The sequence below is a fragment of the Crinia signifera genome, chromosome 6 (genome assembly GCF_055691185.1).
Source record: "Crinia signifera chromosome 6, ASM5569118v1, whole genome shotgun sequence".
Lineage (NCBI taxonomy): Eukaryota > Metazoa > Chordata > Amphibia > Anura > Myobatrachidae > Crinia > Crinia signifera.
This window is the reverse complement of record NC_139222.1, coordinates 94,483,529-94,508,856: the sequence shown is the minus strand read 5'-3', so window position 1 is coordinate 94,508,856 and position 25,328 is coordinate 94,483,529. Positions and strand designations below refer to the sequence as shown.

Here is a 25,328-nt window from a genome sequence, read left to right as displayed (position 1 = left end):
TAGAAATGTTGGTACTTATGTAGTAACTGGGCTGCCGATTTTGAAATCGGGTCCATCGCATCGCATCGCACCCGACCATATCGCATGCGATGCGATGCGATGCGATGCGATGGACCCGATTTTTCCATAGGATTCAATGTTAAAATGGACTGAGTCCATTTTAACATAGAATTCAATGGGAAAAGGGGTCCTTTTCATACCCCTACTATCCAAGTGGGCATGGAGTTGGATATAAACCTGTGGCGAGCGTAGCGAGCCACCGAGCCCGAAGCGTGGCGAGCGGACACAGAATACCGTCCCCTCGCGGGGCTCGCTTCGCTCGCCACGCTTCGGGCTCGGTGGCTCGCTACGCTCGCCACAGGTTTATATCCAACTCCATGCCCACTTGGATAGTAGGGGTATGAAAAGGACCCTTTTTTCCCATTGAATTCCATGTTAAAATGGACTCAGTCCATTTTAACATTGAATCCTATGGAAAAATCGGGTCATCGCATCGCATCGCATCGCATGGTCGTATGCGATGCGATGCGATATCGCATCGCATCGCATCTGATTGTATGCCTTAACTTAAGGCATACAATCAAAAAATCGGCAGCCCAGATACTACATAAGTACCGAAATGTTAAACCATATTGCCAATATTGATAGTGAAGTATCTGTATATCAAAACCTAAGAAAGAAAGGTTTACACAGGGTTTGTTTTTTAAAAGATTATACAGTTAAAAAATATTCTGTAATAGACAAATAGGAAAGGACACATGTAATACATGTCTTTATGTAACACTGCATACAATTAGCCTTTTCTATGTAAAACATCAGTGTTATCAGTACAAGAGCTTCATTAGTGCGTGTGGTACACGGAGGAGTACAGACAAGTGCAGGTTACAGCCCAGGCTGCGCTGACAGAGGTATGTTATGAAATATGCATGGCGCGGGATGAATTTTACATTAGGAGGAGGGAGACTGCAACATGCAGTGTATAAATAGTGCCAGGCTTCCATGCGCCCTCTAGCTAGCGGAAGTCTAGCTTCCCCAAACATCCGCTGAGACACAGGAGCTATCAGCGGCCTCACGTTGCCGTAGTCAGTGACAACAGCCGGCCCGGGCCCCGAGTGGCCATGAACCCCAGCGCAGCCGCCGAGGGATTCCCCGCCGTGCAGTGTGAGTGTTGTGTGTACAGGTTCCCGGGCCCCGCTATGGGCACACAGGGGTAAGGCGGGAACCCCGAAACCTGCAGTGTTGATGTAACCCAGGAACGTGCGTGCGCTAATATTAGGAATAAGCCCCATGCGCTGATCCTGTGTGACACTCACACAGACTGACACCGTGCATAAGTACAGACGGCAGTGCGCTTTCGCAATGATGTCTGTCTGTGTTACATGTCTAGTGTATGAGCTGCATGGATGTTATATATATATATATATATATATATATATATATATATATATATAAATATATCTCACCTGGGCTTGTGATATAAGGTTGTAGCAGGGACATTACTGAGGTGCCCAAAAATTTGTAAAGTAAATAAAAAGTAAAACCATTCAACACATGATGATTATACAGGTTACCCAGTGAGTGTTTTGTTCTCTTTGTGGTCAGAACTTAAAAAAAAAAAAGTACAGTCTGTCAGGTTACTGGGTTGCGCTGTTCTCTCTTTATATTTTTTTTTTTTTTTTTTTTTATATTAATTTTTATTGAGTTTTTCAACATTACATAAAGTAAAATACGAAAATAGCAATAGTTAGGGTGAGAGGGTAAAAGGAAAACAAAAACAAAAGAAAAAAGAGGTAAGGTATGTAAGAAGGCATGAGTAACTTGTCAGGTATAGGACAATGTTTACAGATATTATTTATATCCTAATAGAATGAGTAAAAGGGGAATGTACAATGTAGCTTAGTGGATTCAACAGTACATGCTCATGAGGTGCAATGATACAGCTACCCCGTAGTCAAAGGCATAAACATTTCAGGCGTGCGATTCAACTGGGTGAGTGTAGAACAGACAAGTCGTATGGTGTGTCTGAAGCACAGGTTTCTCCCAATGATTCCCTATATTCGCCCCACCCACGCCACCTCATGTGTACAGATGAGGCGGAAGAGGAGTACAGAGAGCCAGAGGATTCAAAGATAAAATGATTATGAATTCTACTTTCAATGGACTGAAGAGTAGGTATGGTGGCTGACTTCCACAATTGAGATATCGAGGTTTTGGCTGCTATCAATATCTGGCCCAGGAGATAACTGTCCCCGGATGTCTGTTCACCCGGGAGACAATGAAATAGGGCTGTTAGGGGACACATTCGGACTTGTCTGTGCAACACCTTTGATATAAGGCAGAACACATCACGCCACAGGGGTTGTAGGACAGGGCATGCCCAGAAAACATGTAGTATATCCCCCACTTCACCGCAGTTCCTCCAGCAATAAGGAGAGACACCCGGCCAGAACTTATGTAATAGTGCAGGGGTAAGATATGCTCTATGTAACAATTTGTAAAACATTTCAGAGTGGTTGATGTTTTTTGAGATTTTAAAACAAGAATGGGTGATATGTTTCCAAATTTCTTCAGTAAAGGTATTGGGTATATCCCTCTCCCATTTAGCTTGTGATGGGAATGCAACCTTCCCATTCTCCTCAATCAAGTATCGGTACCATCGAGAAATCCCCCCCCGGTCCGAACGAGACATAAAAAGAGAAGTAAGCATTTTAGGGAATATGTATTGCCGAGGAGGTTTAGGGGTAAAACTTTGGAACCAATGACGTACTTGGAGGAATTTAAAGAAGTCTTGCTTTGGTATACAAAATTGAGTTTGGAGTTGGGAGAAGGGGGCCAGATCTCTGTTAGAAAGCATATCCTGAAGGGTTAAGATGCCCAAGTTAGACCATGTATTAATATGAAGGTTTGGAATCAGAAGAGCTATAGCTTGTATTGATAAGTTGGGCGAAGGAAGGGTAATTGATGTATTAGAGAGGACCATTTTGTGCCAAACTGTAACAGTCATCTGAATAGCCTTACACCGGCTAATCCCAGAGGGGACTGCCGCGCGTGGAAGCCACAGCACATCTGGCAGGGTAAGGGGAAGTGTAATAGCTTGTTCCATGGCTACCCATGGCTTTGGATTGTCCTTTTGGAACCTCTCTCTTTATATTTTAATTAGGCTTGCCAAAATAATCTGAAACCCTTATGATTAATGGTGTGTATTTGTACACACGTGAGATTCCTTTGCTATTGGACTTGCTATGCAATCTTTGCTAACTTATGTGCTATTTGCATACTAGTCAAGCTATCTGCATTAGATTTCCACTATATAGCCATTGCTGCAATGTCTATCTGGGTTTCAATTTGTGTTGTCCCTGGAGTGCGCATGGGGATCACAAGGTAAAAAACATGTGCGATCTGCATGCGATGCCGATGCGATTTTGACTATACAGTCAAAATCTCATGCTGGATGTACCGTGTGTACACACCAGAACACTGGTTCTTTGGCTAAAATCAATCTTGTATTTTATCTGATTTTATGCAGCCACAGAACCTGTGTAAATCATATCCTGGGATATCATGACAAGCCTAGTTTTAAGCGCCTTTAGTCCTGTTGGAGAAAAAGCGCTATATAAAGACAATTATTATTAATCTGTTTCCCTGTGTGTTTGGGCCAGAAGTAAATACAGTCTAATACCCCTTTTCCACTAGTAACCCGGGTCAGACCCAGTAAATTGTACCCGGTTCAATGCCAGTTTGGACCTGAGTAAAAGGTAAATTTCCACTGCAGTGTTACCTGGTAAATTGCCGGATCAGCCCAGGTAAGGCCTGGTTTTTCCTGTACATTACATAAGAAAAAGCCTTTTTAAGGGGCTTTACCAAGGGGGAGGTAAAAAAACAGGGCGACATTACACCAAAAGGGCCTCCATTTAAAAAAAGATTACCATATTAAAGAAGAGACCACACTAACTTAGTTAACATAGTTTTTTTATATTACTCCCCAAAACTCAATCTTAAAACTTTCAAAAGTGTCTTCACACAAGACATGTAAAACTTTTTGGTGAAATGTTTGCCGTATACTTGAGCCTTTGGTGTACATAAACATAAAGGACATGCATGTAAAAATGTTCAAAAACAAGTGCACATAAAATTGTAAAAAGTGCAAGGTGTAGGGTTAACCAAACTGTGTCCAAAAGGCGGCCAAACAGACCAGGGCCAGATGTAATAGCTGTGTCAGAGTTCAGCAGCCATGTGGGATGCAGGCCAAAGTTGGAAGTTTTTGGAAAGGGGCAGTCATGTACAAAGCATGGTTTGGCCTTGTAAATGGTTTCCCTATCCCCCAAAAATGCCAAGTCTGCCAGGCATACTGCACAGCTGATGAATTCAGATACTATTACACTGGGCCCCAGGTGATCAAGATATACCAGCTACCTATCCTACCTGGTCTGTCCAGCAGCCCTGTGGACACTGTTTGGGAACCATTGCATACACCCTAAAATGCAGACATCAATTCTGAAAACATTAGTGAAGCAATGCAATAAGAAATTGGACACCAAAGAAAAAAAAACAGGTATTTCTTAGGACAAATTACGGTATACTGTAAATTCAGGGGAGTCTAGGTTTGGCGGCAGTGTAGTAGGAGTGTTGTCACATCTAGGGGGGTTTGGCCTGCTATACTCCATGGATTTTGGGTTAAGTTGGGCAATGGTAGCAGTGCTGGAGATATAGCTAGTGGAAGTGTTGGGGGAGTACCTATTTGTAGTGCTGGGGGCATAGCTAGTGGTAGTGCTTAAGGCATAGCTAGCACCAGTGGAGGAATAGTAGTTAAAGTGCTTGGGGAGTAGCTAATAGCTGTGCTGGGGGTGTGGCTACTGGGTCCTCTATATTTTGGATGCTCTAGGTGTAGCTGGTGCTCAGGGAAAGTGCTAGGGGCATAGGGACTTGTTCCTCTATTGAATTGGCCATATCCATATTCCTGGTGTGCTGGGTATGCAGGGGCCTGTGGAATATGTGGCAGATACTGTGAATAATGCGGATGAGGAGTATACCCACAAGCAAATATCTATTCCAAGAAGGCCAATGGTCTGTCCTTTAATTGATCCAAGAAAGAGTGCTGCAGCTGTCTTTCATTCTCTAAGAACTTCTCCACCTGAGCATCCCCCTTGGCTTGAATGTTGGAATCAATTTCCTGCGGGTTGCGGTCGTTAGGTCGGCACAAGAAAGGTCGACAGGGACTGAAGGTAGACAGGGTCCTTGGGTCGACCGGCGGAGGGTGTCAACCTATTCCACAGTCGACCTAAACATTGTCTGTCATCCATCCAGATACCCTACTGCAGATAATCATCTAGCCCTTCGGAAGGTGGGAATAGTAAGTCTAGCTAAAATTTAGGAGAGTGGAACACTGAGAGTGGTAAACCGGGAGGACACTGTAGTTTGTACCCAGTGTTGCAGCTTAGAGCGCTGGCCTTTATTTAGTGAAAAGGGAAAGGAAATATGGAGGATGGGGAAAACAATTAGCTACGGTAGTTGCACCAATGGGAGATGTGAGACCAGTAAGTAGCATGAAGGTGAGGTAGCAGTAGGTCAAGCTTTTAGGGAAAGGAAGGGCAAAATCAAAAGGGGATGGGAGGTTGGAATCCCGCTCCTTAAATCATCTCTAGTGGTCATGGTAAGCAAATGGAGTTTCGATCAGAGCTGACTGAGAGACTACAATAGGCCTGGCATAGAAAAGCCAGAGGTGAGGGTACCTTCCAGGTTTTCCCAAGATTCCTTGGATGTAGAGTAGTTTATGAGATCAGGCAGAGCTAGACAAACCAGACATTTAGAGCAAGCAATGTGTCCAATGGCCGTAAGACTGACAACTCCAGACATTAATAATTTCATGCAGTCCAGGATTTTGCAAGGCATGACATCAGTTTGGCCAACGATGTTGACAAGCATCTCAACCACAAGACCTCCAAATGTATCCAGTCAGCAGCCTGGGGGGGGGGGGGGGCAGTGTGGACTGTACAGCCTAACATTAGGCATAACAAGAGGTGCTATTATGCTAATACTTTTAGTGCCAGAAGAGAATGCAGGTGCTTACTTTAAAATCACTGCCAACTTAAACACAATTATAAATGATGAGGATAACTTGGAGGTGATCAAATGGTACCTCAGTAAAACAAATTCCTAAAGAGAAGAATGACTTTCTACAAGGAAGCCTCAATTTCATTCTACATTGTAACTATTTCTACTTTAAAGGTGACTATTCCCTACAACATGAGGGGACTGCCATGGGAACCAGTTTTGCCTCAGCTGTTTCTGGCCAGTTGGGAAGATGACCAGACCTGGCATGGGCAGGCCTGGGGGATGAACCTGGTATTGTAGTATCCTTGTATTGGCTTTGTCCTATTCTTCTGGGTGTGAAGAAAGAATTAGTATTTTTGCACATCACATAATGACCTAACATTGAATATTAAATTCACCTTCCAAGTAAGCCAAGAAGAAATCAACTTACTTGACCTTACAATATATCTCAAGGACAAGGGACACACAATAAAATTTATCTCAAACCCACAGACACAAACTGCTACAAAAATAAAAATAGCAAACATCTACAAACATGGTTGGACAGAATATGCCAAATCAATACTTGCGGGTAAAAAAGAATTATAAAGATATATGTATTTTTATAAACATGTCATGTTTTAAATACTACGATAGAGTAAATCCTGATTTTATTATCTAGCAGTATTCTTATTTTTATACCTTAGGGAAAAACCAGCACTGTCCTATCTTTTTGTTTTATGTAGGATGCACATCCAGTGCCCTTAAAACCTGAACAGCAGACCACCTGATAAATATAAAAAAAAGGCCTGGATACCACCCTTTGTCAGAACATTTTAAAAATTATGTTTCTGTATCAAATTAGGTGACTGTATCAAAAGATTTCTGGGCATTGAAAATGTGAAGAATGCATGGAAAAATAGAGACTGCGGGGTAAATTTACTAGGATTGAAGTTTTATTGAAAATGGGATGTTGCGCATAGCAACCAATCAGATTGTACTTCTTATTTATTTAGCTAGATATAATCTGTTTGGTTGCTACATCCCATCTTTAATAGAACTCCCATCTTAGTACATTTACACTTGTGATTCTAAACAAGCAGGTAGGGAAGTGGAATGGCTATTGAAACTCAATACCCGGTAACGGAAGGTCTGAACAAAGACTTTGAGCTGAAAAGGTTTCTGTGAAATCGAATCTCTTTTTTTACATTCCATCCACCCTCTATAATACAGGGAAAATTATTATTCCATTTTATTATCGATCTCTCTTGAGCAATACAAGAACCACACCACTCCCATCAGAATAATATCATCTTTTTATTTGAAGAAGGTGCGGCATCCAGAGAAAGTCAGTGACAACATGGAGAATTTCATTAATTCCTCAAATTTTCCTATCCATCCAGCATGTGCCCACAAACGGCACAAACTGGAACTTTACACAGCCACAGGTCCATGTGCTTTCCCACTGACTGGAAATAGAAATGCCAGGTTCTTCTAGTGCACAACCACCGACCATAAGTAACAACGAACACGCAAAATGAACAGATTAAAAGGATGTACTACCACCCATTTAGTCAGTGTCCTCGACAAAGATCCATAGGGCGCTCAACGTGTTGGAGGAACAAGTGACTGATACCATAAGGAACTGTGGGAGACTGCCCAGTTTTTGCCTTGGAGCCCAGCAGTGTGTATATTCCTGTTATCACTCTGCTTTTTTCCACAAGTGGCACAACCATCATTGACTAATATCACTTTAACCCGCTGGAACTGTATGACTACTTACATACTGGATTCCGGAGCGGCACATATAGGTGCCACGTATTCAGGAGAATTTTAGATAATTATGAATTATATTTTATATTGTGTGTTGTATACTATTTTCTGTCTTGTTGTATTCTCTTATATAATAAAATATATTTGGGGAAATACATTGAGCACCCGTTGGTGTTGTAAAATCCCTTTATTTCCATTATTGCTACATTTGAGCACCGGGAAGGCCCAGGTTAAGCCATAGGCTGATTCAGAAGGTACTCAGTAGAAATAAAGTTATTACAGATACATACAGTATATGAATGATCACTATGAATGGTAAGTCCTGGACTGACATATGGGCATTCACCAGGAATGGTGTGCCCAGGCTGTTTTGGGTAATCGTTGTTATAACCCTTAATATAACATTTGCTTAGTACCTAAACTGCTTTTTGCTGTAACACTTTTAGTACTACGCTGCTACTTCTTAATGTAACACCTTTTAACACTGAGGGCCAGGTGTATCAAGCTTCAAAAAGTGATAAAGTGGAGGGTGATAAAAAAACAGCCAATCGGCTCCTACTTGTCATTTTTCAAACCCAGCCTGTAACATGACTAGAAGGAGCTGATTGGCTGGTTGTTTATCACTATCCTTTTTATAATTTTTTGATGTTTGCGACATCTGGCCCTTACACTGTTACTTCTCAATAGTGTGATGCCTTGGGGGTGGTTGTGTTGTGTTGACCCAAGTAGGCATTGTTCTTTAAACTTGGACGGTAAGAATGTTGGGGACGCACTCGATGAGGTTACCTAGCTGTAGTAGGTGGGCCCATCTTTCTGGTCAAAAATTATCTTAATAACCTTAATTTTACTCTAGAGTTTAGCGTGTGCACGTGCATTTTTTTTCTGTACAGTAAACAATTTTGTTTTAGAATGAGCAACTTCTTGCAGTTATTTAGCATCTTACATATTTATACAAGTACAGTAAAGGAGTCTTCATTTTTTTTATACCAAAATGCTGCTCTGAAAGGCATATATATATGTGCGATCTGGCTAATAAATGTGACCTCTTCCCGTCTAGTTTCAGGAGGAGCCACGGTCCTTGTGGAACTCACAGCTGATATACACATCTGCGGTCTCTGCAAGACTCAATTTAATAATCTGGATGCGTTTGTTGCACACAAGCAAAGTGGCTGCCAGCTCACCAATGCCACCACAGGAACCACTAGCACAGTCCAGTTTGTATCAGAAGAAACAATAACCCCGTCTCAGACAGCTACCCGAACTATCACATCAGAGACTCAGACCATAACCGGTAAGTTTCAGTCAGGACTAAACTCCCGACCTATGGTCAGTAACAATCTCTGCTAAATATCTGTTGTTGCATGAACCATATCCATGTCCTTTTACACTGGCCATTTTACAGTGTTCTGTCTTGACTTTGAGAGTTACATAAACGTCTCTAAGCCATTGGATGATTTCTCCCTTATACTATTATTTGCCAGGTCTTGCTGATGTACAGTAGTGTATTTATAGCTTGGAAATTATCTATTTTGTACCTATAGTAGAAAACACAACAAAGATAAAATGTTAAGGTCCATAGTAATGTGTAGACCCACCTGTGCGAATGCCTTTGTTGAGGGGGGGGGGGGGGGGGGAGGGGGGGGCTGATATCAAATGACATCAGTACCCTCCCTCTGCTGATGTAGGAGATGGTTAGTCCCATCAAAATAACTTTGGAATAGAATTCTGCTATGTCCAAGGTTCCATGCAGGCTGCAGTAGGTTTTCCTCAAAGGTTTGTTTATCTTACACTGTCTCTCTCTTTCCAGTCCCCGAAACAGAAGTACCATGCTGAACTTGATCCAAACATGGCACTTAAAAAACAAAAGTTTGAATTTCATTTTTTGCACTTATGTATGGGTCTCTCTCAATGCTATCTTATCTTGTACATCAAACTTTAGGCTAGATATCATGCATGTTTTCATGGTGGTGTAGAGGTATTTCTATCCACGGTGGCTCCTACCAGTTCTCTAAGTGGCCCTTATTCTAATCGGAACGGTACGGCCCGCGTGCGGCCGTACCGCCGATGTTTTAACACTGCACATGCGCAGAGGTGAATCTGCGCATGTGCAGCCCCCTTCGCCGCAGACGGATTTCGTCCGCCGCAAAGGGGGCGGATAGGGGCGTGAGAGGCATCATGCCCTCATTTCCCTATGTGTACGCCCCGCGTTTCATGGGCGTTCCCATGCAAACGCGGGGCGTATGCATGGTAATGAGGGCATGACGCCACTCATGGGGGCGGAAAGCTGACGTCGCCGGATGTCAGCTTTCAGCCCCCATACAAGCTACCACACGGACGATTGTCCGTGTGGTCTTAGCTTGCGGGAGCTGCCGCGGCGTGCGGACCTGCCTTCGATGGTCGACGACCATCGAATGCAGGGGGCAGCTCCCACCATGGTGGAGGCTTAGCCTCCACCATTTTAATGCGGATCGCCAGCCGTCCGTGTACGGACGGCCGTGGCGATCCGTAGGGTGGGCGGGGATTGGTTTGTGCGGTCGGAGCCCCGTGTGCGGCTCTGACCGCACCAACCAGAATAAGGGCCCATGTGAGGTTCATGCTAATCAACTATCATTTCCCCAGTTCCACTCTTCAAAACTCTTTTCCCGCATCCTAGTAGACTCCAATATCTCTATTGATATCCCCACTAATCCATCTGCCTCTAAACCTCTTCCCTTCACATCTATATTTGGTGTCTAAATGGTCCTCCTCATCATCCTATGGGAGTGGACACCAACTTGATCGGGTGTTCATTCACCATTGAAATATTTCTGATTTCACCAATTCCCTATACTCTCTTTGACCATCATCTTTTCTCTCATAACTTATAATCTTTTTCCAAATAGCCAGAGAACATGCCATTGCTAAACAGGAATTACCTCCTTGACGCCAAATACAAGAGCCACTACTTTCTGCTCTTCCTCTCCGATCTCTGCTGCTTGTTTGTCATCCTTCACTCCCTTGGACTGCTTGCTACTGCCTTTTCCTGGCTGTCATCATTCCTTTCTGACTGTTCTTTCTCTGTCTTTTGTCATGACTCCCAACCCACTTCCTCTTCCAGTATATCCCCCACCTTCCCATAGTTCTGTTCTTGGACCTTTCCTATTCTCCAGCAATACATAACCTCTAGGGGAGGTCATCAGCTGTTTTGGCCTCCAATATCATCTCTCTGCTGATGGCACTGACATCAACCTCCCTGACCTCTCTTCCACTCACTCCTACAACTGTATATCTGCTGTTTCCTCCTGGATGTCCCAGCACATTCCTAAAATTGTCTATCTTTATAAGCTTACTAACTTCACCTTCCACTACTATAGACAACACCACTATGAACTCTAGCCTGAAATTGTTCAGGCTTGGAGTTATTCTTGGCTGTCCTGACTTTCCTTCAAACCACACATTCAGTATATATAACAATCTTTCCATTTACGTATCTGGAATTTACCTGGGTATCTGAGCCTCGAATTTACTTGGGTCTCGGACCCTGGAATTTACCTGGGTCTCGGACCCTGGAATTTACCTGGGTCTTGGACCCTTGAATTCACCACAGGATTTACGACCTGGGTCAACCGGCTCATCTTTCACTCCAAACACACATCTGTCTCTTCTCTTTTATTAGACCTACCTCTTATATCATGTGATTTTTTTTTTTTTTTCCCCTTCTCTCACTTATGCTATCATCACCTCGCCGCTGTCTACAACATTACCCAACAATGGTTTAATTGAGCATTATGACTGCTGCTTCGCAATGTTTATAGATCTTGAGCATGTCCTGCAATGCTCTGTACTGTTAGTTACTTTTTTCTTGTTCATACAGTTTCTGTACTTTGTAAGGCACTGCAGACCTCTTGTGGAGACATAAAAAAAAACATATCCCTCCCTTCTTTCTCCTTCCCATAAAGTAGTGCTTGGTCATGTTTCAGTGGCGTAACTACATTTTGGGCGCCCCCCCCGCCGTTAAAGGGAGGGCGCCCAGCCACTCACCCGCCCCTCCGCCCGCCGCACCAACCCCCGCAGTCAGATCCGATATACTGTGGGTACCTGGGGGAGCGGCAGGCGAGGACCGCAGGCGGCGCAGATGGTGACCGGGGGCGCGGCGGGAGAATAGGAAGAAATCCTATTCAAAAGACCGGGCGGCCGCTGATTGGCTGAGCTCTCAGCCAATCAGCGGCCGCCCGGTCTTTTGAATAAGATTTCTTTATATTTTCCCGCCGCGCCCCCGGTCTCCATCTACGCCGCCTGCCGCTCCCCCAGGTAGCCATCAATGCAGGTGGGGGGGGGACGCTGCGAGGCGGCTGGGGGACACAGAGGCGGCAATTACTTACAGCTGAGCCGGGCAGGGGGAGCCGGGAGCTGTCACTGTCAGTACGAAAAAAAAAAAAAAAGCCCATACAATGAATCGGCAGCCTGTGATTGGCTGAGCGCTCTCTCAGCCAGTCAGCAATTGGCTGAGAGCGCTCAGCAGCCAATCACAGGCTGCCCATTCATTGTATGGGCTTTTTTTTCCTTCTTCAGTACAGACAGCTCCCGGCTCCCCCTGCCCGGCTCAGCTGTAAGTAATTGCCGCAGCTGTGTCCCCCGCAGCGTCCGTCCCCCCAGCCGCCTCGCAGCGTCCCCCCCACCTGCACAGGTAAAGACTGGGGATGGTGCGGCGGGCGGCGGGGTGTAACATAACTATAGCACTGCAGCCCCCGGCGCCCGCACATGCATAGCGCCCCCCCGCGGTCGCGGGGGCTGCAGTGCTATAGTTATGCCCCTGTCATGTTTCTTTTCCATAAAAGGGTTTCATACCTGCCCATAACAAATATTTTGAATAGGTGCATCACTTTTACAAGACTCGTTAAGTTCACTTTAAGTATTGTTGTTGATTTATTTATATGGCACCACAAGGGTTCCACTGCGCCTCACAGAATACATAAACAAATGAGCAAAGACAAAAGTACTTACCATAACAAGGCCATTTAGGATAAGTACATGGTAAATAAAGATTGTTTCATCAGGGGACAGTACACTGAAATAATCATTAGGGTGGCAGAGACCTAGGCTTAGGTGCTGTTGAAAGGAGTATGGAATAAAAAATGCTCAAAACGGCCCAGTGTGTATTGCTGAGCGATGAGTGGTGAGCGTTGATGCGCGTTCCTGCATCATCGCTGTCCGCCGCCGCTCATCTGCTGGTATTAAACCTTTCCAATGTCTTCTGCTATGGAAAGCCTTCCACCCACGCGAACATCGCTTGGACGGACGAAAATCGCTCAGTGTGTATGCACCTGAAGATTCTGACACAAGTTTGATTCCATGAAAGAATGTGTAAGTTTCAAAGTATGACAATACTAATTCTAGTGACAATGGAGGTCATTCTGGTTAACTCACAAATCAGCAAATTTGCGAGCCAACTGAACGCCGCCCTCTGGCCGCACGAACGGCCACCCCTTGCTTGCATGACTATTTTTCCCGCAGGCATGTGAATGGATGTTTTGCATAAACCCATTCGCAGCCTTGCTCGCAGGCCTGAAATTATTCGATGGTCGCCAACTATTGAATGATTTCTTCAGGCCACACAAATATATGGAGACTGACTTATATTTGCAGCCTTTCCGCCGAAGACAGTGCCGGCGGCTGACATCATGTGACATCAGCCGCCCACTCCTGGCACACCTCCTCCTGCCCAAATTCCCATGGGAACGCCCAGCGTTTTCATTAGGATGCCCATGAAACACTATGCGTTCCCATGGGCACGACCCTTGCCCACCGCCCCCATGCCAGCAACTGCAAGTCGCCGCGTCTGTTCGCCAACAGAGCCTGCACATGAATGGTTATGAGCATGCTCAGAAGCAAAACATCACTCCCCCATGCGAACGCCCAGGGGAGCGAATCAACTAGAATGACCTCCAAAGCGAGATTGTAGGATCCCTACAAGTATGATACCAGCAGTGTATTCAACAAAGGAGATCCCCGTTTTGAGGCAGGGCCAATGTTCCCTCTAATTTTACGAAGGCTGTGTGCGGCAAAAGATTTTGGCTGTGCAACTTTGGAAGGAAATTAAACATTTTGTGCGTCACTTATATATAACTGGAAAATGACGTTCAGCATTTGTGTTAACTTTACTTCAAAATGATATTAAACATTTAAACATTCAAAACACAGCACACAATGTAGTTAATGGGTTAAACACACATTAATTGAGTCCAGAACTGCAAAAAGGGACCACTGCTGCTTTGTGCGCTCTGTTGTAATGTCTGTGCGCATACTCGTCGAGTTGTGTGCGCGCGCACGTGCGCACAGCTTAGAGGGAACACTGGGCAGGGCTAGTTTTTTTTTTTTTTTTTTTTTTCTGTTTCTATTTTGTAAAGTTTAAACCGGCAGATCATCTTCCAGAAGTAGAATGAGCAATGCTACACACTGTAGAGAAGGGTCTGATAGAGCATTCCCCAGAATATTAGAGGTGGGGTGCCAAGTGCTATAACGTGTATTGGGAAAGCTGTGCTGACTTTGCCCTCCCCTCCATCCTTTTTGTTCCATTTTTTTAGTTTCTGCTCCAGAATTTGTTTTTGAACACGGATATCAAACCTTTCTGCCGAGTGAAGGGTCAGTGACACAGACTACTGGTGGCATCACCATAGCCACAAAATGTCGCTCCAGGAAAGTGTCCGCTTCCTTATCCCAGAAGAAGCAGAGCTGCCACTACACAGGTGACGCACTGAGCAGTAAAGTGTCACAACCATGATAAAGGTAGTCGGGACAAACAAATAATACTCTATCTCTATATTTAGGTTGTCAATTCAAGACGGCTTATGGCATGAAAGATATGGAGCGTCATTTGCGGACTCACACAGGTAAAAGTATTTACATTGTAGTGGATAAAATTAAAACAGATGAAAATGGACATTTATTTTAGTAAACTTTAGGTGAAGTCATTTGAACAGTTTGGATGCTGCCGCTAAATGTAATGTATAGAGGTATTTTAAATCCTGAAACAGTTGGCACAGAATAAAAACAGTGGGGTACAGATGGGGCAGGTCCCATCTTGGCAGGGGATGGCGCTGGCGTCGCCAGCCGCCATCCCCCGCCAGCGCCATATCTACACAAAGGCTCACTGAGTTATATAGAAACATAGATATCCTATTCTTTGTAATCTGCTGCTGGTTCTAGTGTCATTGTCTTTTCTTCTCAGGAGACAAACCCCACAAGTGCGAGACATGCGGGAAGTTTTTCAGCCGGAAGGACAAGCTAAAGACACACATGCGATCACACACGGGAGAGAAGCCATATAAGTGTAAGGAGTGTGACTACAGCGCAGCAGACAGTAGTAGCCTCTGTAAGCACCAGCGCATTCACACTGATGAGCGTCCCTTCAAGTGTCAGATCTGTCCATATGCCAGCCGTAACTCCAGCCAGCTCACAGTGCACCTGCGTTCACACACAGGTGAGACCCTACTCTGTAACCGGTATAGATTTTAATTCAACGGACTGTTCCTATTATGAAATGGTGATGATTCCCTTGTTAAAAAAATGTGATTGAAATGAAATCCTTTAATAGCACTTGTACAGTATCTTATTGTTGGCATACTTTACTGAAATCTATCCGGTTCTGTAATCTCTAAGCCTATTTCAAAAACCTTTTTTGTCTCTCCTGTTGCTCTGCAGATGTGTGGAAATTTATTTGAGCTATGTGGTGTTATACTTTCATGGGTAATCCTTTAACCCCTTCAGTGGGTTTTTTTTTTTTTTGGGGGGGAGCGCTCCCTAAAAAAACTCCACCACTGTATTCCCCAGGGCCAGGCAGAGCCGCTCAGCACTACATCAGCCGCTGCCTGGGCGTTCCCCCAGCTATGTGTGTTAGAAAGGTCATGTCATACACAGCCGGGGGGAAGGAGGTGGGGCCGGACAGCAGCTGAAGCTGAGCTCATCCCTCAGCGGTGCTGCCCGGCACTAAGTGCAAACCGTGGCAATACCGAGAATTTTCCGGGTTTGAGAAAAAAGGGGGCTGGAGCATAGCCCAGAAAATTCTTGGGAGTACCACTGAAGGGATTAATATACAGTATGGTAATAGAGGAAACACTATATAAATGTAATATTTGCTTCTGTGTAAATTAATTGCATGGAGCTTGGGAATAATATATACATAATCCCAAATACAAATCCCTTTTAGTATGTCCTAACCCTTTGAGTGCCAGGTAAAATTGTCAAAATAGGTGTGAAAATGGCCAAAGATTTTTATTTATCAGAATTACCTGTAATATTTACCATTTATATAGGAAATATAATATTTTTTACACTTTATTTTTTTATTTTTTTTGAATTTATATAACAAATGTGAGCGCTGCTGGCATATTTAGCAGATATTTTGCACATCTCTCACAGATGTTGGCACTCAAAGAGTTAAGATAAACATTTGTTAATGTATCTAGATGTAAAGTGGGGTCCCTATTTAAAAAACAAAAAGTTTATGCAAGCTACAGTACAAGGTTGACAAAACAACTGTAATTGAAATCATTACATGTGCTATATCTTAGACACCTGTTCAGCACTAGTCACTAGCTAAATGTTTGTTGCAGGATGTTTCTTAAACTACGTGGAAACACCATGGGATAGCCAGTGACTTACTGTAAGACAAAAATGGAAAATCTTTTTATGTTCTACTTCCACCTGTCTATGTTGACATGACAATGAACGAGACTCCTTTTTTTTTCCGGTCAAATCCTAAATGTTTGGGAATATGTTACCACCATCAGTGGAAAACTCTTGTGGGCTTATTTTGCTCACCACACTTTGGGCAAGGTTACTATTTCCAGCCGTAGCCCAGGTGGATAGTAAATCAAGGAAATTGAAAGAAATGTGTTGATAATTGTCAACCTTTTTGTACCAGTTGACCTTATATACCATTTGACCTAATACATGACATTCCATTGAATGTCTACCTAGACATTGTTGATCTATTATCCGGATAACCATCAAAAGTTTACTCCGTGTCATGCAAATTAGGTTAAAATGTTTAAAATAATATTACTAAATTGGCAATACAGGTTGAGTATCCCGTATCCGGATATCCGTTATCCGAACTATTCCAAAAAACGTGGGTTTTTTTGGGAATAGTTTGGAAAAACAATTTCCTCCCCACCCAATCTTTTTTTTATACTTACCTAGTCCTCCGGCGTCCATGCCAGGCCTTCAGCTTCATCTCCAGCGGTCCCAGAAGTGCATTGCGCGAGTTCCCAGGCGCGCCGGTGAAGGCCTGCCATGGACGCCAAGGGACCATCGAGGACCCACCAGGGGACAAGTAAGTATGTAAAAAAGAAAATATTCCAAAAACCGTAAAAATTCCTTATCCGCAATGCTCGTGGTCCCGAGCATTTCGGATAAGGGATACTCAACCTGTATTGTCATTATTGTGACTGTTCACACTGTGAATGCCGGTGCAAACGTAAAATGTTATACCATGCTGAGACAGTGGTCCTTGAAAGTTTGTGAATACTTGAGAATTTCCTATATTCCTTATGAAGTTTGGCTAAAAACTACCTCAGTCCTAAAAATAGATAAAGCGAACCAAATCAAACAAATGCACCAAAACAATTAGGAGTGCTCATTTTTTTCACGTGTGTGTGTGTGTGTGTGTGGCAAATGTATTTGAACCTTTGCTTTGAGTATCTTGTATGACCCCCTTGTGCAGCAATAACTGCATCTAAACATGTTCGATAATTGTTGATTAGCTGTCAACATTGGCTTGAAGGAATTTTACCTCCTTCCTCCATTAAAAAAAAAAAAATCTTCAAATCTGTTATGTTGATGGGTTGAACTGCCCCCTTCAGGTCCAATATTTCATGTACAATATTTTGATTGGATTATGGCAGGGGTCCTCAAACTATTTTGCTCTGGGACCCCATTAGACAATAAAAATAATGACAGGACCCCTGCAAGTTGATGCAGAAGGTGATCACATTACATGTGTAGTCAGCAGACAACGCATGCATGGCAGCAGCATTGTGGGGGCACAAAGTGATGGGAGGAGTCTAAAATAACAGACAATTCAACAGATCTTTCAGGCTCCTTGAATCACTGACCGAGATTAGAAAAGTTATCAGCCTGATGCGACCCCATACTGAAAAGGTTGGGACCCACTTTGGGGTCAGGACTCAGTTTGAGACCACTGGATTATGGTAAAGACGTTAACTTGGCCATTCTAAAACTTGAAGTGTATTCTTATTTATCCATTCTTTGATTTGAATGTGTTTGTGTGTTGCTGAATGACCCACATTCTCTTGAGATGCAGCTCGTGGACAGATGTCCTGACTTCTTCCTTGTGAATATTCTGGTATAATTCATTTTTATCCTGGAATGCATTGTCTCCTTTTCCAAACAGAACATTTATTTAAACCAAATAGTTTTATTTTAGTATCATCTGCCCACAAAACATGGGTCCAAGTTTCTTCTTTTTCTGACAGTTTTCTTCTGACTTGTCCATGCAGTCTTTAGCAATCTGCAGACAGGTTGAAATGTTCATTTTTGAGAGCAGTGGCTTTCATCTTCCAATCCTCCCATACACACCATTGTTCAGTATCTTCCTGATACTGTGGACTCATTAGCATTAGCTAATGTGAGAGACTTTCTGTTGCAGGTTCCTTTTGGGTTTCTTTGTGAACTTGCAAACTATTCGATGCCTTGCTCTTGACATTTGTACACAATTTGTCTGAATGTTGTTCGGTGGAGTCCGTCGTTTTTAGAGATGATTTTGTAACCTTTTCGATCCCGATGAACATCAGCAACTCTTTTTCTGATGTCCTCAGAAATCTCCTTTTGTTTCTGGCATGACACACTTCCACAAACATGTTTGTTAACCTCAGACTTTAATAGATGCCAGTTCTTTAAAAAGACAAGTTGTCCAATCACACCTGATTGTCATCCCACAGAAAATATCTGCTAAACCCAAAGGTTCACAGACCATTCACTCTCACAGATATTGGATCATTTTCCTCGACAAAACAAGAGTACGTCCTTTTTGTTTCCCTTATTTGATTTGGTTCTCTTTTATGTACTTTGAGGACTTTTGTGACAATCTGAGGTAGTTTTAGGCCAAATTTCTGCAGAAAAACTATAACAAATACTGACCGGTTCACAAACTTTCAAGCACCACTGTAGTCTTGTAGTCCCATGCATGAAAAAGAAGGCATGGTTTGCTGTATTTCTCTTTCAAGGTCAAAACAGCAGAGAATCAGAGGCTTTGAAAATCTAGCATAATGCATTTCCACATGTACAGAGCCAACGCTAGGCATAAGCAGTATAGGAAAATGGCTCTGGGCATCTGGGCCGGATGGACTAAGCTACGCTGGCTCCAATTTCGGGTTGTCTTTTTTTTTTTGCCAAAAATAGATCTAGAAATGAAATAAGGGAGAGGTACAGGGAGTCTTTTGTATTCCCTTTCTAAGGGCACCCACAGGGGCAGATCCAGAAAAATAAATGACACTGGGAAACCATGACAGTGGAAGGAGGCGTTGCTATTTGCTCTTGCTACCAACATAGTGGGTCTAGCCTTACAACAAGGTAGTGGCCTCAAAGGGATAATGAAGAGTGGCAGTGCGGGACAGTGAAAAGGTGATGGACAGAGGCAGAGTGTGATGTCTTGGAAGGCCAGAGGGAAATGGGGAGACAGTGACACAGGGGAGAGGTAGAGGTGATGCAGTGGGTGACAGGGAGAGTTGGAGAGACAAAGGGAAATAGTGAGAAGCTGTGGGAGATGCCAGGGAATAGGTGACAGGAGGAGGAAGTGGGGGATGACCAGGAGATGGGGCAGAGGGAGGAGAGGGACAAAGGGAGACGGAGAGAAGTGGGAGAGAGACAGAGTATGAGTGATAGACAGAGAGGGGACAATGAGGACAGAGAGAGAAGGGGGATTGTGAGAGAGGAGGAGATGAAGGGGGGTGAGGGGACAGTTAGTGAGAAAGGGAGGGGGGTGGCATTGGTTACTCTCTTACCCCAAAGGAAGTGAGTCCTCTTTGTGTCCCCAAATCCCCGTAAAGATAGTAGTGCTGAAGAGAGAGTAGAGGGAGCAGTGGCTGATGTTGGGTTACACAGCCGTACAAGACCTCCAGGTTGTAGACCGGTCCCGGCTTTTATTGTAGCTTTTTGAAAAAATCACCTAAACAGGGGAGGCATGTGCTTTGGTGACCTCCCCCTTTATCCACCACTGGGCATCCACATACACAGGGAGGGATAGATCATCTTTCAAAGGCACTTGCAGATTACTGCTACATACTATCCCCATATCTAGAGACAAGACAAAGGCTCTCGGTGGAAATTCTCATTAAAATAGGAAACACAAGAAGGATCGTTATGCGCTTAGTATTAATCCCCTAAAGTTACATTGTGCTGTCTAAAGCAATTACTCTTAAGGACAGTTTCCAGTCATTAAATCTTATAGTTCTAGCCACAGGCAGGAAGGTGTTAAATAATTTCAAGAATAAAGTATTTACAACTACAGAAAAAAACATTAAGCTTGTTAAGGGGGTTTTATATGAAAAAAAAATATTGATATCTAGTCTCCCGGTTTTAGAAGGATAATAATCTAGTTGTATATTGATGTGCTTTTGATCTGCATACTAAAGCTTTTAGTGCAATTAAGTATGAAATTTAGCTGAACATTCCCCGATCTCAGTTCATTGTTTACAGAACTAAAATATTCCTTATTATAAAATAGGAATACATTTAACAAAAACCCTTTCTTATATAAAAAGAAAAGCAACAAATTGGTCTCCTACTGGTATTTTAATTAAAATATACTTTTATTGTATATTAAACAAAGTGCATTTTGAAAGCTGCAATTTTTGTATTTGCAGAACATGCTGAGAGGTTAAGAGTTTATTCTGCAGAAAGTGAGAAATATCCTGCCCAAAAGTGGCTCTCAAATTGTTCTGAAAATACATATTTCAATCTAATAGTGGTGAAACTACACCCCCCCCCCCCCCAAAAAAAAAAAAAAACACTTTAATTGTATATGCACTGCAGTAATACCTCTTTCACACTGCACACACACACAAAAAAGAAGAAAATAAAACCATACAAATGAATGAGAGGCCGCTGATTTATCACATTCAAAACTTAGCACATCAAGTGCCAAATCGTGTCAGAGCCCTCCCGGGGAGCTTCCGTGGAAATAAGGTCTGTCTTGTCCATCAGGCAAGTCAGCCTAGTGTATGGGAACCTTAAGGCTTTGAAAGTCCCTAAGCCAATCATGAAATAGATTCGCCATCTTACAGGCAGCTAGTGAAGAGAGTAGAGAATGGGTGTTATGCGGCTGGAGCGGGCTGGTTGGTTATAGCCTTGGAGTTGCATTTTTGTACCATCTGCAATTCTTTTGGTGGGAGACCCAGGTACAGGGCATTGGAGTAGTCTATTCAAGTTGATGCAAATGCATGCATGACTTTAGGCAGATCTGTTTTAAGTTCTTGATTTGGCTCAGCTGAAAGAATGATGATTTGATTGTGGCTGATACCTGATGTTCAAGTGTGAAGCCATTATCTAGGACAAGCTAAAGTCCAGTCCAGGACCTCTATTTTATCAGGATTCATTTGCAACTTATCTACTTCAGCTAAACAGCCATTTATACCTCTTTCACATAGCAAAAGCTGGGTCATACCCAAGATTTGGACACAGTTCTGTCCTAGGAGCGACCCAGCATTTGCAATGTTCTTCTCCCCACAGAGACCTGGCAATAATCTGGGTCGCTGAAGTCAGATAGGTGGTGGAGCGGTGGCACGTCATCTGGGGGTGGGGAGGAGGCGACGCTTGGAGCTTACGCAGTCTCTAAGTGTTACCTCATCCATAGTGTGAATGGGACTCAACTTGGGTTACCCATGTACACTGCATAGCAACCTGGGTTCGACCCGGGATTAACCTAGGTTGGAATGCGGGGCTGCTGGTCCCAGGAAATAAAAAGGCCCTTTCAGATCGAACAGAGATTTTTGTGATGTGAAAGGGGTATTAGGGTTAGTATTGGGTTCTCCGTACCATGAACTAGGAAGAGGTACAGTTGTTTATAATCTGCATCATTGTGGTAGACCAGACCATGATGTGTGATTACAGTATTTCATCCAGGGGTGACATGTATGCTGCAAAATGTGTGGGATGGGGTATAGAACCTTGCGTAACACTGTATAGCAAACTCTGTAACCTGAAGGTGAGAAATTATATGAACCAGCTAAAGATTGTGCCAACTAGACCACAAAAATTTTCAGGCACTCAATTAGAATCTCATGATCACCAGTATTACATTTTGCAAAGATCCAGAGGGATTATGAATAATCACTCACCTCTGTTGCTTTCCATCAGTAGATAATTAAGCACACTTGCTAGGACTGGTTTCCTGCTATCTTCTGAATCCTCATTGGAGTGCATCATAACCACTGTGCCGCTGTAGCCAGTAATGCCCTACCTGACAAGTTCGCATGCCATACGTTGGTGCTGTCCTTTTTCATCCCCCTTTTGTACTGGACGAACATGTGCAGAGCGTATTTTCTTCTCCTGCCTAGGACTGATGTAGTGCTCTGCATTCACTGAGCTCACTCCCAGAAATGCACCCCGGTATGCATGGAATGATTTCTCCCCCGCACCCAAGGCTGCAAATGTATGTTTATGCAAAAGAACCATTCGCATGGCTGCAGGGGAACGCAGCGCGCGAGGAGGGCAGCATCTGGTGGACTTGCAAGGCTGAGAAATTCACAGCCTTGTGAGACCACCAGAAAAACCTCCCAAGTGTAAAATAGGCCCTAAATACCAAATTGTAAAAGCAGGTTGGCCAATGTACTGTATGGACTCTTCCATGTACATCCTGTAATCATTTGCTTGCAATACTTCTAGTACCAGTAGCTGTCTGTTTAATTAAGTAATTAATGCCTGGTGGACAAGCAGTGTTATTTTCTCCTCCACAAACAATTTAATTGCATTTAATCTAATTTAGCTTTGATTTTAACACTGTATAATAATAAATAAAATCTTTTATTCTAGGTGATGCTCCTTTCCAGTGTATTCTATGTAACGCCAAGTTTAAGATCAACTCCGACTTGAAGAGGCACATGAGGATTCATACCGGTGAAAAGCCATACCGGTGTGAGTTCTGCGATTTCTTCTGTGCTATGAAGGGGAATTTAAAGTCCCACATAAGGATGAAGCACAATGCAGAAAGCACGTATAGTTGTAATCAGTGTGAGTTTCAGTGTGGAAGTAAAGCAGATTTGCGTCAACATTTACGATCCCACCTACCGGAGCAGCCAGTGAAGTGCCTGGAATGCAGCTATTCCTGTGCCAATAAAGCAGCATTGAAAGTACATGAGCGGATTCACTCGAAGGATCGGCCATTCAAATGCCACTTCTGTCGATTTGACACAAAACAGCGCAGCAACCTAACTACTCACATTAAAAAAGCTCATGGCGAACAACTTAAATCGAAGCCTGATGTGCAGAAACCAGAAGGGAATTTTTCAAGGCCGTTCACGTCACGCAAAAGTAACAAAGTGGAAGCTAAGAAAGCCTTTAAGTGCGACCTCTGTGATGCTTCATTTGTTAGAGAAGACTCTTTGCGGAGTCATAAAAAGCAACATAATGAGTTCATTCTCCAGAAAACTCAAGCGTTATCTGTGTTGCAGCTCGCAATCGATCCGCCTAGACAAAGTGACAATTTGGCAACGGAAAGCACTGCTAAAACTAGTCTAGGCACATCATTCTTTGAAAAACAAGTGGAAGTGGTGGCCAGCAAAGAAGAAGAAGAACCCCACAATACCAAGATTAAGGCTGGATCTACTGGCACAGAAAAAAATGATCAAGAGACGATCGCTAATGACCAGCTCCAAATGTTGAGTCAGGTCAACTTAATGGCCTCACCTCAGTCTACAGCATCTCAGAGCATTACACCAGAAGCTACGTTACCTGTTTCACCGGCACAGAATGGTAATAACAACATACACAAGGATCTCCTAGAAAACAGTGTAGACAGACAATGCCCGACCAACCCTACTTTTATCACTTCTTCAGGAATGAGCTGCTCAGACCTGGATGCTTTAATCCAAGAAGAAACAACTGAGGTGACTATAGGTAGGGAAGGGTGTGATAACCATAGTGCACCACCATCTCAGTCATCCCCAATTTATACTGCATCTTCTCAAGCACACTCTCCCAAACATAAGTACACCGTCATGCAGGGCAGTGCAAGCCCAGAACTCCTCCTGTGCCCTGCTGATGCCATACCAGACTGACACGTTCTAGACCTCTTTTCTGCTTATAAATTGTACAAGCTGCACTCAGTATTAGTTTCCTAGAAGATTATGGCAGCAGCTATTATGGGTGCCAGGCGGGGTCCCAACAGGCATTCACCCGATGTCGGGATCCCGACTGTCAAAACACCGACAGCCGGGTTCCCGTCGGCTATTTTCCGTCGTGGGGGTCCATGACCCCCATACGCAAGGGGCTTTGTTGCGCTCGCCATGCTGTCTGGGTCCGGCCAGTCGGGATAATGACTGTCGGACCCCTATACCACACCCACTATTATACAGGTACTTTGCTTCCAATTTACTGGATAAACTGAAGGAATACCAAGAAATAACAATTTTTTCATTTCAAATTACCTCTAAGTCTTATGCCTATGTGACTTTTCTTCAGTTCTTTGTACAGCCTGCTCTTTATCTTCCAATTCAGCAAAGTATAAAGACAAAAACAGTATTTATTTGGCCGCAATAGTGGATATTTTTATATTACTTTCACTAAAACTTATGAATTTAAAGATATTATTTTAAAAAATGGTGTTAAATGATATAGTACTTTGTAAATTATAATACAATAACAATTTTTTTTTTTTTCAGTTTTAAGTTCCATCATAAATGGCCTGACTTTTCTTGTTTTCTGTGTAGTGCCATATTTGCAAATAGATCAATGGAAAAATTACTCCTTATTCTGAAGAGATTGCTAAAATCTAGCACATGCACAGCCCTGTGCTAACATCTGTATGGTTTTCTGTACTTTTCTCAGGCACCATATTGCTGCTCTTGCAGGGAGAATATGAATTTGGGACCTATCTGGTGCAATATGTGTGTGTACTCCTAAAACCATCCTTTGTTTTGCCATATAGAGTGTCACACATACACTACGTGGATGCTCCACCATGGGTAGTGATTCCTGTGCTTACGGGCCAGATGTATTAAAGCCCAAAAAGTGATTAAATGTAGAGTGATAAACAACTAGGCAATCAGCTCCTTACTGTCATTTTTCAAACCCAACCTGTGATATGGTAGTTAGGAGCTGATTGGCTGTCTGTATATCACTTTTTGAAGCTTGATACGTCTCACCCCAAGTACTTTTTTCTAAAATTTTGTACCTCAATACTTTAATAATGTATTTTTATGGTACTTGTTTCCTATCTGGGCGCCCAGGTTTTCTACGTACGGCACCGTAATGAAATCGGATCGCATCGCATCGTACACATACACGATATTGAACGATGCGATGCGATC

General features: G+C 43.3%; 1 protein-coding gene across 1 annotated transcript; it reads left to right on the top strand.

The window, feature by feature from the left end:
* Window positions 1-962: 962 nt before the first annotated feature.
* On the top strand, window positions 963-24,680 carry ZFP64 (ZFP64 zinc finger protein). The gene is made up of 6 exons (XM_083146504.1): window positions 963-1,161; window positions 8,861-9,094; window positions 14,367-14,528; window positions 14,610-14,672; window positions 15,011-15,262; window positions 22,834-24,680. Exons 1-6 carry the CDS (start codon window positions 1,119-1,121, stop codon window positions 24,075-24,077), a joined length of 1,998 nt encoding a protein of 665 aa, XP_083002630.1. The 5' UTR covers window positions 963-1,118; the 3' UTR covers window positions 24,078-24,680.
* Window positions 24,681-25,328: the final 648 nt, after the last annotated feature.

Bases quoted from the DNA above. Each gene is read 5' to 3' on its own strand.
- ZFP64 (XM_083146504.1), top strand. From the start codon at position 1,119: ATGAACCCCAGCGCAGCCGCCGAGGGATTCCCCGCCGTGCAGT. The intron at 1,162-8,860 runs GTGAGTGTTGTG...CTTCCCGTCTAG, and splicing joins GGGATTCCCCGCCGTGCAGT to TTTCAGGAGGAGCCACGGTC. The intron at 14,673-15,010 runs GTAAAAGTATTT...TTTTCTTCTCAG, and splicing joins TCATTTGCGGACTCACACAG to GAGACAAACCCCACAAGTGC.